The sequence below is a fragment of the Carlito syrichta genome, unplaced genomic scaffold, assembly GCF_000164805.1.
Source record: "Carlito syrichta isolate Samal-C Ts95f unplaced genomic scaffold, Tarsius_syrichta-2.0.1 Scaffold314622, whole genome shotgun sequence".
Lineage (NCBI taxonomy): Eukaryota > Metazoa > Chordata > Mammalia > Primates > Tarsiidae > Carlito > Carlito syrichta.
The window spans coordinates 399,684-416,984 of NW_007258718.1; the positions used below are offsets into that span (position 1 = coordinate 399,684).

The 17,301-nt window shown below is 40.2% G+C and overlaps 2 protein-coding genes across 3 annotated transcripts in view; one reads left to right on the plus strand and one right to left on the minus strand.

The window, feature by feature from the left end:
• Positions 1 to 5,164, plus strand: part of PIGF (phosphatidylinositol glycan anchor biosynthesis class F) — a 35,131-nt gene extending 29,967 nt beyond the window's left edge. Inside the window, exon 6 of one of the 2 annotated variants that reach the window (XM_008071687.2) lies at positions 4,844 to 5,164. In XM_008071687.2, the coding sequence (XP_008069878.1) occupies positions 4,844 to 4,957 (114 nt within the window). In that variant the 3' untranslated portion in view covers positions 4,958 to 5,164. The remainder of the gene's footprint in view (positions 1 to 4,843) is intronic. The other variant, XM_021719397.1, reaches the window with a different exon arrangement.
• The window catches only part of RHOQ (ras homolog family member Q), a 44,595-nt gene continuing 29,530 nt past the window's right edge, over positions 2,237 to 17,301 (minus strand). Inside the window, exons 3-5 of the mRNA XM_021719398.1 lie at positions 10,156 to 10,320; positions 9,769 to 9,864; positions 2,237 to 5,511 (exon numbers count right to left, since the gene is read on the minus strand). Of these exons, the coding sequence (XP_021575073.1) occupies positions 5,356 to 5,511; positions 9,769 to 9,864; positions 10,156 to 10,320 (417 nt within the window). The 3' untranslated portion in view covers positions 2,237 to 5,355. The remainder of the gene's footprint in view (positions 5,512 to 9,768; positions 9,865 to 10,155; positions 10,321 to 17,301) is intronic.

Below are 17,301 nucleotides of genomic sequence, written 5' to 3' on the forward strand. Positions count from 1 at the left end.
CAGGTCGAGGCTGCGGTGGCCGGGAGCGGCCACTGCACTCCAGTCTGGGTGACAGAGTGAGACTCCAACTCAAAAAAAAAAAAAGAATATGAACTAAAAGATTATTATTTAGAGTTCACATTTACTGGCCAATTGTACTGTGCGCCTGATACAGTTACAGGTATGGTTCTGAGTATGGCATAGTGCATGATCTCAATCATTACAGCAACCCCAAGAGGTGAGTTTTTGACGACGAGGAAACCAGGATGCAAAAAGGCTAGTGATTCACACATTCAGTAAATGGCAGAGCTAAGACTCAGTCTGTTCAATACCAGAACTGGTGTTTTGTCCCTATTCTGTACTACTGAGAACATCCTTTGAAAAGTAGCAAACACTACATTTTCCTTTCCTAAATGACAAGCAGAGAGTGCAGTATGGTGTTCAGGCAGAAATAAGCTTATAAAATTTTGAAATGTCTTTCAACTAGCAATAATATTGATTTGTGTAAGAGAAAACATACAAAGAAGTTTGCATCTATATTTTGTATTATGAATTTGTTTTTTAGCTTATTAAGGTGTAATAACTATTATTGATATGATGTACCCAAATTCCATGCTGCATAATATAATTTTGTTATATTGTTTATGTTGATTAATTATTTTAAGAGAACATAGGTCTTTTTTGGTTTAAGTGATAAGTACACATCATAAGGAGTCATTTGATTTACAGAAAGGGCAATTTTAGTGCTCTACGTATAATACATTTAATACAAATATTTCAATTTTCATGATATAGCCACTCATTTTTTAAAAATAGGTTTTTCTTTTTGTGATATCTTTTTTTTTGAGTTGGAGTCTCACTCTGTCGCCCAGACTGGAGGGCAGTGGCCGCTCCCGGCCACCGCAGCCTCGACCTGCTGGGCTCCAGCGATCCTTCCGCCTCAGCCTTCCAAGTAGCCAGAATTATAGGCATGCGCTACCACGCCCGGCTGATTTTTTGATTTATTGTAGAGATGAGGTCTCGCCAAGTTACCCAGGCGGGTCTGGAGCCCGCGGGCTCAGGCAATCCACTCACCTCAGCCTCCCAAGGGCGCGGGATTACAGGCTGAGCCACTTAATCATTTTACCCATTTGAGTTGTATTATATTTTGTTATGCAACATGAGCTTTTTCTTCTACTTAGCGATTTAAAAAAATTAAACTTATTCAAAAAACCTATATTAAAAGCTTGTCATTTTGGTAGCAAATACTTGTAAATGACTTCCTTTACATGAATGTCTTTGTTCTAAGTTTTCTATTTTCCTTAAACAAAACAATATAATTATATATAGCTATTTCATATTACCATAGTTTGGAGAAACTTTTATAGTGATGCATCTGAATTGTCTGTTTAACAGATGCCATTTTAAAAAAATCCTATTTGTGGCATGAAGAATGTTAAACAGAAACATTTCTGTATGTGAATGAGGAAATAGTTTTAAATGGAAAACCTTAGGGTCTAATCATGAAATACAGATTAAGGTAGGGTTGTTGGACAAGTCAGTATGAATGCTGTTGTCATAGTGTAGTTGCCATTTTAAGCAATTATAAGGAAGTCAGTAGGAAATCACCCGAGGAATGGCTATTAGTGGACAGCCTCCCTCAGCTTTTCCTTCTGCCATTCCCTATCTTGGCCTTCAAGAATCATGAAAATGCTCTGAGATAAAGAAATTCTCTCTAAAAAATGACTATGTTAAAAGAACTGCTTATTTCAGGAAAGTCAAGCAGGTATTCTTGTAAGTACAAAGCCTGATCCATCATTAGCAAACAGTCTTAAAAGCCAGTCCAACATTTTCATTTGCTGCGTGCCTCGATTTCTTGATTTACATTAACATGAATAGTAAGTGTTCCAAGCCTTAAACCCTCATTAGACAAGAATTTTTAACCAACATTTCATTTTTGGCATTCTGTTGGAGGTGCTATGCGGCAGCTGTTTAAAGAATGTGTATGAATGTGTATGTGTGTGTTTGAGAGAGAAGAGAACCATACTGAAATTACAAAATGACTAAAATACAGTTTAGTAACCCAAATTGGACTTTGCTTGGGATTCATGAGGGGTTACTAGTCTCCCTATAATTTGACAGTGAGCATTTTAACCAAGTGTAGGTGCTCACACATTGCCAATGATGAGCAGACTCTCAGTATGAGACAGAGGAAAGAACCTCATCCCAAATGTTTACATAGGGTGTTAAATAAAAACTACTAAGGTGAAACGTTCAGTGCTTTACATAGATAGTAAACTATGCATATTATTTTATTTGTAACCCCATGTGTTAAGAAGGGACACTGTTAAAGTAACAATCACTTAAAGCAACAACCAACAGACCGGTATTTAATTTGGTACTTAAAATTAATAATTAAAAACCAAATGGAAACAGTGTCTAAAGTAACTAAGATCATTCATAACAAAACTCATCATTTAAAGCTCTACTTATTGGGAAATAGAATTCAACATGGACTAACCTAAAATTTACCTGTAGCGATATAATAAGGGTATAAATTAGCAAAGTATTAAATAAGATTTCAGGAAGCCCCTGAATTTATGTTTAAGAACTTTAGAACTAATTCTCTGTATGCAGAAACTGATTAACTACAAATTTTTTTTAAGTTCATTCACACATGACCTTATTTGAAGTAATGTATTTGTATTCACTAGCAAAATTCATGGCAATAAAATATTTTTGAAGCATTTTATTTCCCAGGTATTTCATTAGTTTGAAATACTAGTTGTTCTAATGATAAGTCTGAATTTCTATTGAAACCTAAGCCTTTAATGAAGACATACTTCTGAAAATAAGACAGTTTTTCTACAATCTGCTTATGAATAGAAAACAAATCTTTGGTTTTTAGTTAAAGTGACAGGAAAAAACTTGCAAAAAAAACTAAAGAACCAAATTAAAAAAGCTCTCAATAAGCAATGGGAAACTCCAAACCTCATCGAGGTGAGGAGTACCCAAGGCACCTCAGGTTCAGATGAGACAATCATCTCTGCTTAAGAGTTCTAGTAACCTGTATACAGGTTTTTACCATCTTGAGAATGTGAAGCTGGAAAGGTGATGTCCAGCGATGATTATTGCGAATAAGAAAGAAGAGAATCCTAACAGTTGACAGATAGGAGACATTGGAGATCATCTGATTGACTTCCCATATTTATAATAAAATGAAGAAAGACAGGTGACACCAGTTTGTGGCTCAAGATTCCTAATTCATTTCTGTTAGGGCAGGACACATTCTAGAGTTTAATTTTCATTGGCTGGCAAACCAGGTGTGGAGAGTTGCAGAGATATGAATTTGGAAAACAAAAAAATCTGCCATCAAATCCCCAAAGGCAAGTTGGAAATGTATAATACTTTACTGTCTTAATTCCTTTATGCCACATGTTGGACAGCTTAGCTATATGTTAATTGATTTATACAATTCTTTTCTATCTAAAAATAGCAGACCAAAATTAAATAAGAAAGTTACATAAGATTCCATTTGAGCATACAATAAGGCCATGATACTTAATGCGAACCACCGTTTCTTGGGAGAAAGAAGACATCCAATGTCCAATTTGGAGAGAAAGTTTCTGAATAGTTATCCAGCAGATTCTCTCCACTCTTCAATGGGGAAGATGATGCCTATATTTTTAAAAATCTCTACAAAGCTCACATACAACAAGACAGTACACCCTAGATTTGTGACTGATATGAGCATTTAAGGCTGTCATTTTCAAGTATAAAAGTTTAGTGTTCCATTACCCAATCTGTGCAGCAGACATAGCTATAAGCTCAAGTCATGGAAATTAACAGAAGTCCATCAAAGACATAACGAAAGTCATAATTTAGGCAACAGCAAGTTTAAATGTAGGAAAAGCTGGAAAAAATGTTATAGATTAGGTTATGCTTCTCTAAACTGCATTGGGTTGTTTGCACTGAAGCTTCAGGTTACACCATCCTCTGGTGCATGGCATTTGGAGTAAGGCAGAGCTACAGCAGACCAAGGAAGCTGAATTAGGTAACAGAATGAGGAATTAAGATGGTTCACTACTAACACAGTTCTATGGCCTGTTCCCCCCAGAGAAAGATTAGAAATGGCTCCAGTATACCAAATACGCATCACAGATGAACATGAACATTTGTCTCCAACTTTTTTTTTTTAAATAGAGCCCTTCACCTAGGGACCAAGATGCACTGCTTGTGGATGAAATGAATCAACATTAATTACTTGCAGCTTAACGTAATACAGCTGGAGAAGATGGGCATCTGGAAGCCAGCATTTTGTCTAACTTGCACTCTAGTTGTACACATAAGTTGTAGTTTCATAACTTCTGCTGTGGTTCCAGCATCTCTATCTGAAAGGTGGAAGCAGCTGCTCTGTTATAAATTTCATGTAACGTGCTTGGATTCTAGGGCTTTCCTCTTTAACACAACTTAAAGTTTTTTGTGGTTTGGTCAGCATACACAGTTCTCGTTTCATCTGATGTACACAGTCAATGTGGGAATTAAAAAAAATTACCAACTAGTTCAGAGAGCTAAGTTGAGTCCAGGATTATGGCAAAGTCTGACCCCAATTTTAATTCATAATTTTAGCATGTATCTCATGCAGTTTGGGGGAGCATCAAACTAAATCTACAATTGCCAGAAGCCTTGTTACAGTTTAATGCACATTAACTAAAATGTGTACATTTTTTAGTGTTCATGATAAATGCAGTTATGACCCTATGACCCTTTTGGCATTCTTTAAGAAAGTACATTAAGCTTTACTATAGGAATATTTAGGTTACACTTGTGCTCAAGTAATAATAAAACATTTGTTCTTTTGTGATCTCATACATTCTCTCCTCAGGTCTGGCCCATCTCCTGCACGCTTGGAGCGACCTTTGGCTACGTGGCTGGCCTTGTTATTTCACCACTCTGGATATACTGGAATAGAAAGCAACTTACATACAAGAACAGTTAATTGGAGCAAAGGGAGAAGATATTTCTTTGTGCAGATTCCATAAGGGCTGTGCAGAAATGTATATGGTCAAAGCCAAGCAGTTCCATTTACAGCACTGTTTTTTATGTAGTTACAACATGATGTGATTGTAGCTTTTTAAACTATGAAACCCCTGAGAGATTGTACCTTCTAGTTGAAATAAAGTATTTATAATAGATTGTGGCTTCAGATGCTGCTTACTGCTTCTTAGACCTTTAAGAAACATTCTTAATGAACTTTATAGAATTCTGAGGACAGGTTTTTTTTTTTCTTTCAAGTTGTGAACTGCTTTGTTATCTACAAGAGGTCTGGGCGTAGCTGTAGCGTTTCATATGCTTTCAAGAGAAATGGATATTTGCCTTGGCCACTGAAGATGTTTCTCACGTAATCAAACAACAGTTTATACATCTTGATCCTATTCTTTTTTTTACTGTGTGTTTCTTTGGAGTTAAAATGGCTATGATAGCCTCATCAAAAACAGTCTTCAATCCCTTCTGGGTTAAAGCTGAACATTCCACATAGCAGCATGCTCCTATCTGGGAGGGAGAAAAAAAAATTACAATTATGAAACATCTTATTGGTAGGACACAAACACATCATAAAGTTAGAAAATACAGCTATCCAAAAAGACTAAATTTATCATTTATATGCATAACCCCCCCCAGAGATAGCTAATGGCTATGGTACTAGTGTATGTCCTTGCAGGCTTTCTATGAAAAATGCTTTCATTCATCAAATATTTATTGGGTATCTAGTGTATGCCAAGCACTGTTTAGGTTCTGGGGTACATCAATGAGCTGAACAAAAGCAACATCTGGGCTGTGTGCGCCTCCATTTCTTACATCTTACTGGAGGAGAGGCCCACAAAGGAGGGAAGAGAGAGCAGACGGCGGCAAATGCTACAGGGAAAAGGAAAGCGAGGGAGGCAGGAGCGCTGAGGACAGTGCTGGTGGAGGAGGAAGGCTTCTCCACGGAGAAGTTTGATCTTGATCAGCGAGGGATATGTAGGGGAAGAGCTCCAGCAGGCGGGGCTGCAGACGCAAAGACCCTGATGCAAAGCATGCCCGGAGCATTCAGCAGGATCACGCTGAGAAAGCGGTGTGTGAGCAGAGACCTGAAAGGAGTGAAAGAATGAATGATGTCCACAAAGGGAAGAATATTCCAGGCAGAGGGAACAGCAGAAGTGCAAAGGCAGAACCTTGGGGGACAGCGAGGTGGCCAGTGTGCGTGGAGTTCAATGAGTGAGGAGAGAGGGAATGGGCTGTGGGCTCTAGTACACATTCTCGCCTTTACTCAAGTGAGCTGGGGACCCACTGGAAGGTTCTGAGCAGCACATGACCTGATAGGGCTTACGTGGTAAGGTTTCTGGCTGCTGTGTTGAGAACAGACTATCATGAGGGCACAGGAGCCAAAAGGGGGGTTGGAAGCTGTCCCAGCAACCCAGGCCAGAGATAGAGGCCTGGACCAGGCGACAGAAGAAGGGATGGCGAGAAAGAAGTGGACATTTTCTGAAGGTATGGCAATACATTTTGCCAGAGCGCTGGATGTGGCATGAAAGTAAGAGCAAGGTCAAGTATGACGCCAGGGTTTTTGACCCGAGTAACTGAGAGGGGAAAATGAGGAATCCTATTTTGGACATGTTAATTTTGAGATGTGGGCCACCCAGATGGACTTGTTGAGCAACAGTTGGATAAACAAGTCTAGAATTTAGGGAAGAGGTCCTGGCTGGAGATAGAAAGCTGGGAATCATTGGTGGTAGACTGTTCAAGCCCAAGATTGACAGAAGCTCAGCTAGCCCTGGAGAGTGATGGAGGTCTAGAAGAAAAGACATCCACAAAGCTGGTGCTGATCCCTGCAGCCCTCTGACACTCAGAAACCGGAGAGATGAAGAGATGGGGGAGAGGCCAGTGAGAGGGAGAAAAACCAAGAGAAGACAAGGGAAGGAGGTGTTTCAAGGACCCGATGGTGCCAATGCTGCCGACAGGTCTAGAGATGGAATCACACTGTTTTGCAACTCTTTCTCCCTCCCTCCCTCCCTTCTCTCTCTCTCTCTCTCTCTCTCTCACTCTCTCTCAATCTCTCTCTCTCTCTCCCTCCCTCTCTTTCTTTCTTTTTTTTTTTAGGGTCTCCCTCTGTCACCCAAGCTGGAGTGTAGTGGCACAATCATGGCTCATAGCAGCTTCAACCTCCTGGGCTCAGGCGATCCTTCTGCTCAACCACCTGAGTAGCTGGGATCACAGGCACACACCACCATGCCCAGCTAATTTTTTTTTACTTTTTGTGGAGATGAGGTCTTGCTGTGTTGTCCAGGCTGGTCTCAAACTCCTGACCTCAATCAATCCTCCTGCCTCAGCCTCCCAAAGTGCTGAGATTACAAGCATAAGACTCCGAACCTGACTACTACTTTTTTTTTCTTAAATTACATAATAACTATGAGCATCTCAATTGATATTTAAGTATGAATTTTTAATAAATGCAGGAGGGTTTTTTGCCATTATAAACAATGCGGCATCTTTGTAGCTATCTCTTTAAATGCATCCTTAATTTTTTTTATTATTTTGACAAATTATAATTGTATATATGGGGGTGCAAAAGTTATGATATGGATATACAAACAAAATGTGGAATGACTGAATCAAGCTAATTAACATATCTATCATTTCAAATACTTCTCTTTTTTTGTGGGGAGAATATTTGAAATTTACTCTCAGCAGTTTTAAAATATGCAATTCACTATTATTGACTATAGTCACCATGCTATGTAATACATCTCAGAAACTTATTCTTCCTAACTGGAACTTTGTACCCATTAATGAACATCCTAATAATTTGCTTAGGTTAAATTCCTACATATAGAATTGCTTGATCGAAAGTGTCCATGATTTTAAGGCTTTCGTATATTGTCAAGAGTGCTTTGATTCAACAACCAATAGTACAAGAGAGTGTCCATTTCCCTGCACCCTTGGAACAGTGAGTATTAGGATTAATTTCTCATTTTTTACAATTTTCTAGGTGAAAACTGAACTTACATTTGACTACAAATAAGTTCGAACCTATTTCTTACCTTCGATAGCAATCTGCATTTAAAAATGTAATAATTTTTCATGGTTAGCCTGTTTTTCTATAAGATCAATTTCTTTTTTTGATTAATTTTATGCCAAAGATTCCTACATACTAAGAATGTGAACCCATTTTTCTGCCATACATGTCAAGTTAGTTATATGACTCTTCATTTCATTTCTGGCATTTAATGCAGCATTAAGTTTTTATGTAGTTGAATCATTAATATTTTCATTTATAATTTTTACCTTTCTGACATTTAGGAATTCCCTCTCTCCCCAGGATGACAAAATTGAATACATGAAATTTCTAAAGTGATTCATTAGTGAAGTCATTTATCTTTTGCTTTAGGAGTAACTGTTCTCAGAAAGTTCTCTTGCTTTCTTTTGCCTCCTGATAGTGCATTTAAAAAGACCTTATTAGATTCTATTTCCATAAAAGTCCTATTTAAGTTGCAACACTTAAAAAAAAGATAGAATCCAATCATGTTAGAGCTAAAAAAAAAAAAAAAAAATGCCAGGCACGGTGGCTCAAGCCTGTAATACCAGTACTTTGGGAGGCCGAGGCGAGAGGATTGCATGAGCCCAAGGGTTAGAGACCAGCCTGGGCAACTTGGTGAGACCTTGTCTCTACAATAAATTAAAAAATAAGCTGGGCGTGGTAGCATATGCCTGCAGTTCTAGCTACTTGGAAGGCTAAGGCCGAAGGATCACCAGAGTCTAGCAGGCGGCTGCACTCCAGCCTGGGTAACAGAGTGAGACTCCAACTCAAAAAAAAAAAATAAAAAAAGTAAGCCTAACTTTGGGGTGAGGAAGAACATAAGTTAAACGTATTATGTGCATGACCGTTAACATATCTTTGTAGAATTCTAATATTTTCTACCCTCTTTTCATAACAATGATTGGAGGAAGTGTCAACACGTTTCTTTTCAAGCCTAGCCATGGTTTTCTGTTTTTAACCACAAGTTTCGGCTGTCATCCTGTGCTGCTCCACTACCTACCTCAAGGAGTCTTCAGTGTAGACAGAGCTGACTTGGCACAATGTTTAAGTGATTAAGAAGGGCTGAAACTGCCAGGCTCGGTGGCTCAGCCTGTAATCCCGCGCCTTTGGGAGGCTGAGGTGAGTGGATTGCCTGAGCCCGCAGGTTCGAGACCCGCCTGGGCAGCGAGACCTCATCTCTACAATAAATCAAAACATCAGCCGGGCATGGTAGCGCATGCCTGTAATTCCGGCTACTTGGAAGGCTGAGGCGGAAGGATCACCGGAGCCCAGCAGGTCGAGGCCGCGGTGGCCAGAAGTGGCCACTGCACTCCAGTCTGGGCGACAGAGTGAGACTCCAACTCAAAAAAAAAAAGAAGGGCTGAAACCATCGGCACCTGTTTTGGATTCCTCTTGCTATTTGCAACTTTTTAGGAAAGTGTTGTTGGCTGTGTAGTGCAGGTGTAAGAGCCTGGGCCCTGGAATCAGGCTTTGGACTGAAACCTAGCTCTGCCACTTATAACCCGCAGGACCTTGGGCAAATTACGTGATATCTCCAAGCCCCTACTGTCCTTTCTGTAAAGCAGGGGAAACAGACCCACCCCACCAAGTTGGTGCAAGGATTAAATAATGCATGTAAGGCACTCAGCATTATTATGTGCCTGGCATATAATAAGTGCACAATAAACACTAGCTTCTGTCATTACCTTAGCTTCTTCTACATTTATTTTTAGATTCTGTGAACGTTCCATTACCTCTTTCGCTAGTTTCTGTCCTTGCTCCACACATATAGGTTTTTCTTTCATATCGTTCAGTCTTGCTAAAGTTTTGGGGTCATCTCGGAGATCAATCTAATTAAAAGAGGTCAATAATGTCCCATAACGTTACAAGTCTTAAAAGATAAATCAAAGCATGCAGTCCCATTTAATCCCCACATCCCCCAAAATGATCAAACAAAAGAACTTAGTTTTTAAAAGCTAGTAATAGAATTGCTTTCTTTTGGTACCATAGTTTACAAAAATTCAAGAGAACTTAACAACTTACACATATCATCTGTTAACCTTGGGACCGTTTGTCTGAGAGCAGCCCCTCAATGGGCCGAAGAGCTTATTTTTAAATGAGGAAAATCAAATCAAACATACCTGAGTTCCTATTAACAAAAAGGGAACATTTGGTGCGTATTCCTTAAGTTCTGGTACCCACTCCTCTTTCACATTTTGAAACGAGGCTGGATTTACCACCGAGAAGCATATAAGGAAGACATCGGTCATTGGGTAAGATAAAGGCCTCAGACGGTCATAGTCTTCCTAAGGAACAAAGAAAAACCTCATTATGTATTTGCGTGGCCATTTCTGGAGTTTACTACGATATGTACATTAGATTACATGGTCAAAGACGCAAATTCAGGAACACTCCACCCCTGGAATGGACAGCAAGCTACATAAAACAAGACAATTCCATTTGGTTTTGTATTCTTCTTTTAAAGGTCTGAACATCCATGGGGTAAAGAATATGACAATATCATCAACAACTACAATGAAAACTTTGAGAAAATACATTGTGATGACTAATGCTGTCACTCAAAATTTTTTTTTTTTTTTTTTGAGTCCGAATCTCACTCTGTCGCCCAGGCTGGAGTGCAGCGGGATGCTCATGGTCACCACAGCCTCAACCTGCTGGGCTTAGGCGGTCCTTCTGCCTCAGGCTTCCAAGTAGCTGGAACCACAGATGCACGCCTCCACGCCTGGCTAGTTTTTGTGATTTATGATAGAGACGAGGTCTCATCAAGTTGCCCACGCTGGTCTCAAACCCCCAGGCTCAGGCAATCCTCTGGCCTTGGCATCCCAAAGTGCTGGGATTACAGGCTGAGTCACCGCGCCCAGTCCACTCAAAACATTTTTACTGAAAAGTTTGCACAGAGTTGAGTATACCTTAGAAGTGGTCTAAGTATTGTAGCTTATAACTAAATACATTCTGAATGTTTACTATGTGTCAGGCACTAGTCTATGTGCTTTCTCATGGATTACTTATTTAATCCTTGTAACAACAATGTGACATAATTACCCTTTGAGTAAACAGAGGCATGGAAGGTCAGTAATTTATGTCAGGTTGTACAGCCAGTAAGTGAAGGAGCTGGGATTCAAACCCTGGCAGTTTTTATTCGAAAACCTACACTTTTAACCATTATTTTGCTTCACTGAGACCATCAAGCTTTGCTTTCCCTATTTATGTAATTTTCTTAATTGTGTGTGTGTGAAAACGTGACATGTAACATGTAGAGTGGATTGACAAAAATTCCCCCTTTACTCCCAACTTGCATTCCCTTTCCCAAATATTTCCATGTGTATCCTTCCAGTTTTTACTATGCACATATATACCTGTAATTGTACATGTTCATACATCTGTACATAAATGAAATCCTGCAATACCTGTTGTCTGGGATTTCCTTGGAGATCTTTCCAAATCAGAATACATTAGATTACCATGTTGTTGTAAACTGCTGCTTCCTATTTCACAGCACAGCTAGACCCTGATGGTTGTTTTAGTCACTCTCTTTCACAAAAGACAGTGAACGTCCTGTTTTGCATAACTGATTTTATGTGACACAAAATTCTGCTTATTTACATTTGAGAGAGTGAACAGAGTCCAGATTCCATTTTTGGCATGGCTCATCTCTCATCTGGTTTCAAGGAAACTTTATTTTTAGCCCAGGCCACCTCCCTCCTAAATGACTCGTTTCACTACTACAACGACACAAATGTGGAACTCAGGGAACGTTAAAAACATCTCCCACTTGCAGTTGCAGCTGAGCATTTCCCTCATAGAACCACTCTCCTTTCGTGTCATTATCTGACATTTGTCTTAATTTAACTTTCAACTCAAGCATATGAATGTCTCAACCTCTTGATTTCAGCACTTTAATGCTTCGGTTTTCCTGTGACACTTTGGAAGGGCACACCCATCGGTTGCAGCTGTAGGCATTAAAAGTTTTCTCAGGAGTTGACTATCACAGGACAAGAGGGGAAACGCCATCCCCGACCTTCCACACTTTTAATTTTTAAAAGTGGAGGCCCTTAAATGGTTTTGACTAAAGCAGTGCTCTGGTGTTAAGAAACGATTAAAGAAGAAATCAAGTGGGGTGGGTGTGAAACACGTTACACCCCAGCAGTATAAGACTGCTGTAACAAATATAACACACTATTAAAAATCTGTGCCAAATGGTATGATTGGGTGCATTAAACAGTTCATAAGAGAGGAGAGAGAGAGAGGAGACATTCTACTGAGTAACTTTATGCTTCTGAACAAACCTGTGGTTGGCATGGCCCGGGAATGGGGTGTTCTCATTAAAAGTCACTCCTCATCCAAATTTAGATTTCCAATTTTCACAGAAAGAGAGCTGGGGATACTATCCCATAGGATTATGAGGAATAAATGAAACAATGCAATGAAAGCACTCAGCATAGGACCCAGCACGGAAAGAACTCTCAAATCTATTCTTTATCTCACAGGAAACTGACTCTCCTATTCCTCTACAAATCCATCGAGTCCCACACTATCCTGGCTTCACATCTCCCTCCAAGTACAGGGAAGAAACTCCTTTAGTAAGAAATAAAGGCCAGGAGTGGTGGCTCAAGTCTATAATCCCAGCACTTTGGGAGGCCAAAGAGAGAGGACTGCCTGAGCCCAGGGGTTCGAGACCAGCCTGGGCAACTTGGTGAGACCTCGTCTCTATAATAAATCAAGAAAAATAAGCCAGGCGTGGCGGAGCACTCCTGTAGTTGCGGCTACTTGGAAGGCTGAGGCGGAAGGACCGCCTGAGCCCAGCAGGTCAAGGCTGCGGTGGCCATGAGCGTGTCACTGCACTCCAGCCTGGGTGACAAAGTGAGACTCAGACTCAAAAAAAAAAAACAAAACGAATTGTCTACACTGGCATCAAAGCACACAAATAAAACTGAGGTCTCTTGAGACAGTGTAATCTTTAGATTAATAAAAGAGAATGATATCTTACTACTGTCCTAATTAGTCACTCAGCCTTAAGACTATTTAAATGTAACAAAGAAAGACTTATCTTTTTCAAAGAAAGTCAAATTTGGTATACTAATGAAAATTTTACTTTTCAAGCAAGTTTACCTCCTCAGGGAAATAGAATCGTGCACTCTTTCTCTTGGGGAAGAAGACAAGAAATAAAAAGTAACTGAAAGCTGTATTCTTTAGAAATGCTTAATAATATTAGTCCAAATATTCTACAGAACATAAATCTGTTGTACGGATGTCTTTTATAGCCACAGTGAGTTCTGACTTTCCTCTTGAGAGACATGTGGGCACCAAGGAAGATAATTAGACCCCAGTCATTTCTAGATATCTGTTAAACTGCGGATTTTGTTCGAATAATTAAAATGGGAAGTACTGGGGTTATAAAAAAAATTAGACAAAAGCAAGCATGTTTAGAACTCCTTGTAAAGAAATGTTACTTCTTAAGTCTAAACTGTCTAAATGAACTCCTTCTGCCTGTCACGTCTGGCTAAGTAATTGGCACATTATTATAAGAATTGAGACCTTTCTGCTTCCATCCAGCCTGAGTAATTATAAGCCTAATAATAGCACAGTGAAAAAATAAATTCTCCCCTGCGCATACCGTACCCTGCATCATGTAAAATGGCTCAGACCCACAGCACGCATCTTGAGTGGATTTAAAATGAAATGTTGGGTCTGGAAATAAATAAGCGAAGGCACGCAGAATCTTTCATCTCGAGCCATATATTTTCAATCTGACAACACAAAGAAAGTTGAATGTGGAACAACTGTCCTTTCTTTTACAAGATCACTTATCAAAGTCAGAAGCCCTCACAGCCAACTCTCCAGTGTGCTCCCAATTAACAAACCAATTATATTTTTTGTTCTAATAAAAAATGCAGGTATTTAAACATTTCAGCGTGGTAACTGGAACATTCTCGGGAGGAGAGAAAAGCATATTAAAGGCAACCGTTTGACATGAAAACCATGAAAGACATGGTGAGTTCAGTCAATAGGATTCTTGGACTGGTTTAGTAAACGCTAACTTCTTTCTAACTGGCTAAGCACCAGAGAGGTTCATTTTTTTAAAAATGTGTTCTGGTAACCCAGTGATTAGGCTCTCCCCTGTTGATGAGTCCTCCATCCAGGATGACATCCTTAACCCTTAAAAATATCACTCACTTGTCACCTGTCAAGAATCTGCAGACAAGAGAGTGAAGAAATGAACTCTTAGAGAAAACAAAAGTTCATCTGATGCAACAGAGAAGCACAGCTAGTGGCCACCGGCTGGAATCCCCTTCCCAGCCAGCAGGGCCATGAGCCTCTCTACCTCTGCACTGTTCTTGTCCCCTTCATGTGGACCTGGGTGTTCCCTCCTACCTCCGTGATCTTTGTTTAAAATATGTGTTTCACTGGGCACAGAGGCTCATGCCTGTAATCCCAGCACTTTGGGAGGCCGAGGCGAAGACTGCCTGAGCCCAGGGGTTCAAGACCAGCTTGGGGCAACTTGGCAAGACCTCATCTCAATGATAAATCAAAAAGCTAGCCAGGCATGGTGGAGCACACCTGTGGCTCCAGCTACTTGGAAGGCTGAGGTGGAAGGATCTCCTGAGCCCAGCCTGGGCGTCAGAGTGAGACTCTGACTCAAAAAATAAAAATAAAAAAAATATGTGTTTTTAGGATGTGTACATCTATTTAAAATATATATCCAGAACATGTATTCTAAATAAAGCTATTCATACTGGACGGTGTAGCCTGTGCCATGCCTTATTAGCTGGTATGCTCCCACATGCTGGCCGTTTAAAAGCAATCAGCAAAGATTTATTGAGGCTATATTGCAGGGAAGATGTTCTAAGGATACATACACACAAATAGAAGACATAATTGCACACTCTGGAGATTACAGTTTAGTTGGAAATTCAAAATATAAAAAGGCAGTGATAGACAACAATGTGAGAAAGGTATAAGCGGAAGCAGATGAATACGCAGATGCTTAATCTAAGAAACATTGCTAAGCACCTACTATGTGCTCAGAATAGTGAGAGGTGCAATAACTGAAGGACAAGATTCAAATATTTTCTAAAACACCTTATAAACATTTACAATGTGATCTCATTAAATCCCTGTATGTTAAAAATAAGGAGGGCACACGCAGTGGCTCAAGCCTGTAATCTCAGCACTTTGGGGAGCCGAGGAGAGAGGATTGCCTGAGCCCACGGGTTCAAGACCAGTCTAGGCAACTTGGCGAGACCTTGTCTCTACAATAAATAAAAAAATTAGCCGGGCACGGTGGCATGCGCCTATAGTTCCAGCTACTTGGAAGACTGCGGGGGAAGGATTGCCTGAGCTCAGCAGGTCGAGGCTGTGGTGGACATAAGCATGCCACTGCACTCCAGCCTGGGCAACAGAGTGAGACCCCAACTCAAAAAATAATAATAATAATGCAATGAACAGCAGTGTCCACAATGTGCTTGTATGCCTCTCTAGTGCTTTGAAGACCTCAAAGCCATTGCCTAGAAGAAAAGAAGAAACTGCTGGCTGGTGTTGAGAACACGTACAAGGTTAGCACCCAAGAGGAGGAATTCTGACAGGTGAGAAGATACACACAGACAGGTAATAGTGTCTGCTTCTAGAAGGTTCATGGTAAGGGAGACAAGATATACATGAACACGATATTATGTGTTAGAATGTGGTAAGTATCAAAAGTAGTCAATAGGGGACACTAAGAAAAGACTTCTTAGAAGAAGCATTTGAGTTGGTCTTTACAAAATGGAGAGGATTTGAACATATACAACCTACTAGCCACATGTCTGTGGTCCAGTCCCGTGCTTTTCTTTTTCTTTGAGTTGGCGTCTCATTCTGTCACTCAGGCTGGAGTGCAGTGGCATGCCCACAACCACCGCAGCCTCGACCTGCTGGGCTCAGGCAATCCTTCCGCCTCAGCCTTTCAAGTAGGTGGAACTATAGGCACACATCATCACACCCGGCTAATTTTTTTGATTTATTGTAGAGATGAGGTCTCGCCATGTTGCCCAGGTTGGTCTTGAATCCCTGGGCTCAGGCAATCCTCTCACCTCGGCCTCCCAAAGTGCTGGGATTACAGGCTGAGCCACCAAGCCCGGCCCAGCTACTTCTTAGAGCCTTAGTTTCTCGTCTGTAAAATGGGAGAATGTTAGTGACAAATGCCTTTAAGGCCATAAAGTACTATGGGAAAGTATGAAAACCCTAAGTAATCCAGGATGTTAGTTTGATTTAGCAACTAATCATTTATCAAAACCTACACGAGTTTCCTTGGAACAACCTAGAATGAGAAAAAGTGAGCATGAACAAGCTTCAGTCTTCCAAAATCTCAAACAGCTACTGACTACTTTAAGAGATATGGACAATATAGGGCAACTAAGTGAGAATACCCCTCACAGCTGGTGGCTTTGTGGCGCATGAAGTAGTAATTCTGTCACTTCCAAGGCACACAGTCATAATCTCCATCCGAAGCATCTGTTTCTAGTGAGAAGCCCAAAATAGGCATCAGGCATGGCTCTTGAAACCCTCCATCCTCACCAGTGCCACCCAGAAGCCAAGAGGACACGTGGATTGAAGCTGGATTCCAAGGATGGAGTGTTTTGTCACACACCATAAACATTTGTATTGTCATTCTTGGTGACAGTCGTCTATAAAACTTCATTTCCTGTGTGTGGTCATTTGTCTCTTTTGAGTTCATTTTACATTTAACTTTGTGAAATGAAAACAACACTTTTCACCTCCTTAAAAATAATTGTTTTTCAAGGAAGCTGGGTTGGGTCCCTTTTGAGAATGTTTGGATATGTTTGGTTCAAAACTCACCAGGGATGCGTTGACTGAATCTGCCTGTCACCTCCTACTCCCTCCCAGTGCTGTTGGATCAACAAAGACTTGGGGAAGGGAAAGAATTTTTTCTTGCTGCAAATTCCCAAGAGGAAATTGTTTTTCAAAAACTTTTCAAATGTTTGGTGTCTTCTGTTCTTTTTTAATCTTCAGTCCAGTTGTGAAATGGTATTTATGGCACTGGTCTGATTAGCTCTTAGCAAAAGAATTCTTGAAATGGAAGGTGTAGCTGCTAACTTTCAGCAACTGCCATCTTTGCACATTACAATTTATAATAAGTCAGTCTACTCATCAATTTACCAACCATTTAAGAGCTAGTGAATGAGAGTCAGGCTTCTTTCTCATCACAACCTTCCTTCTGGTCATCTGACAGATCACAACTTCTGTTTATGTTAGCTGGGGGAAAAGGAGAG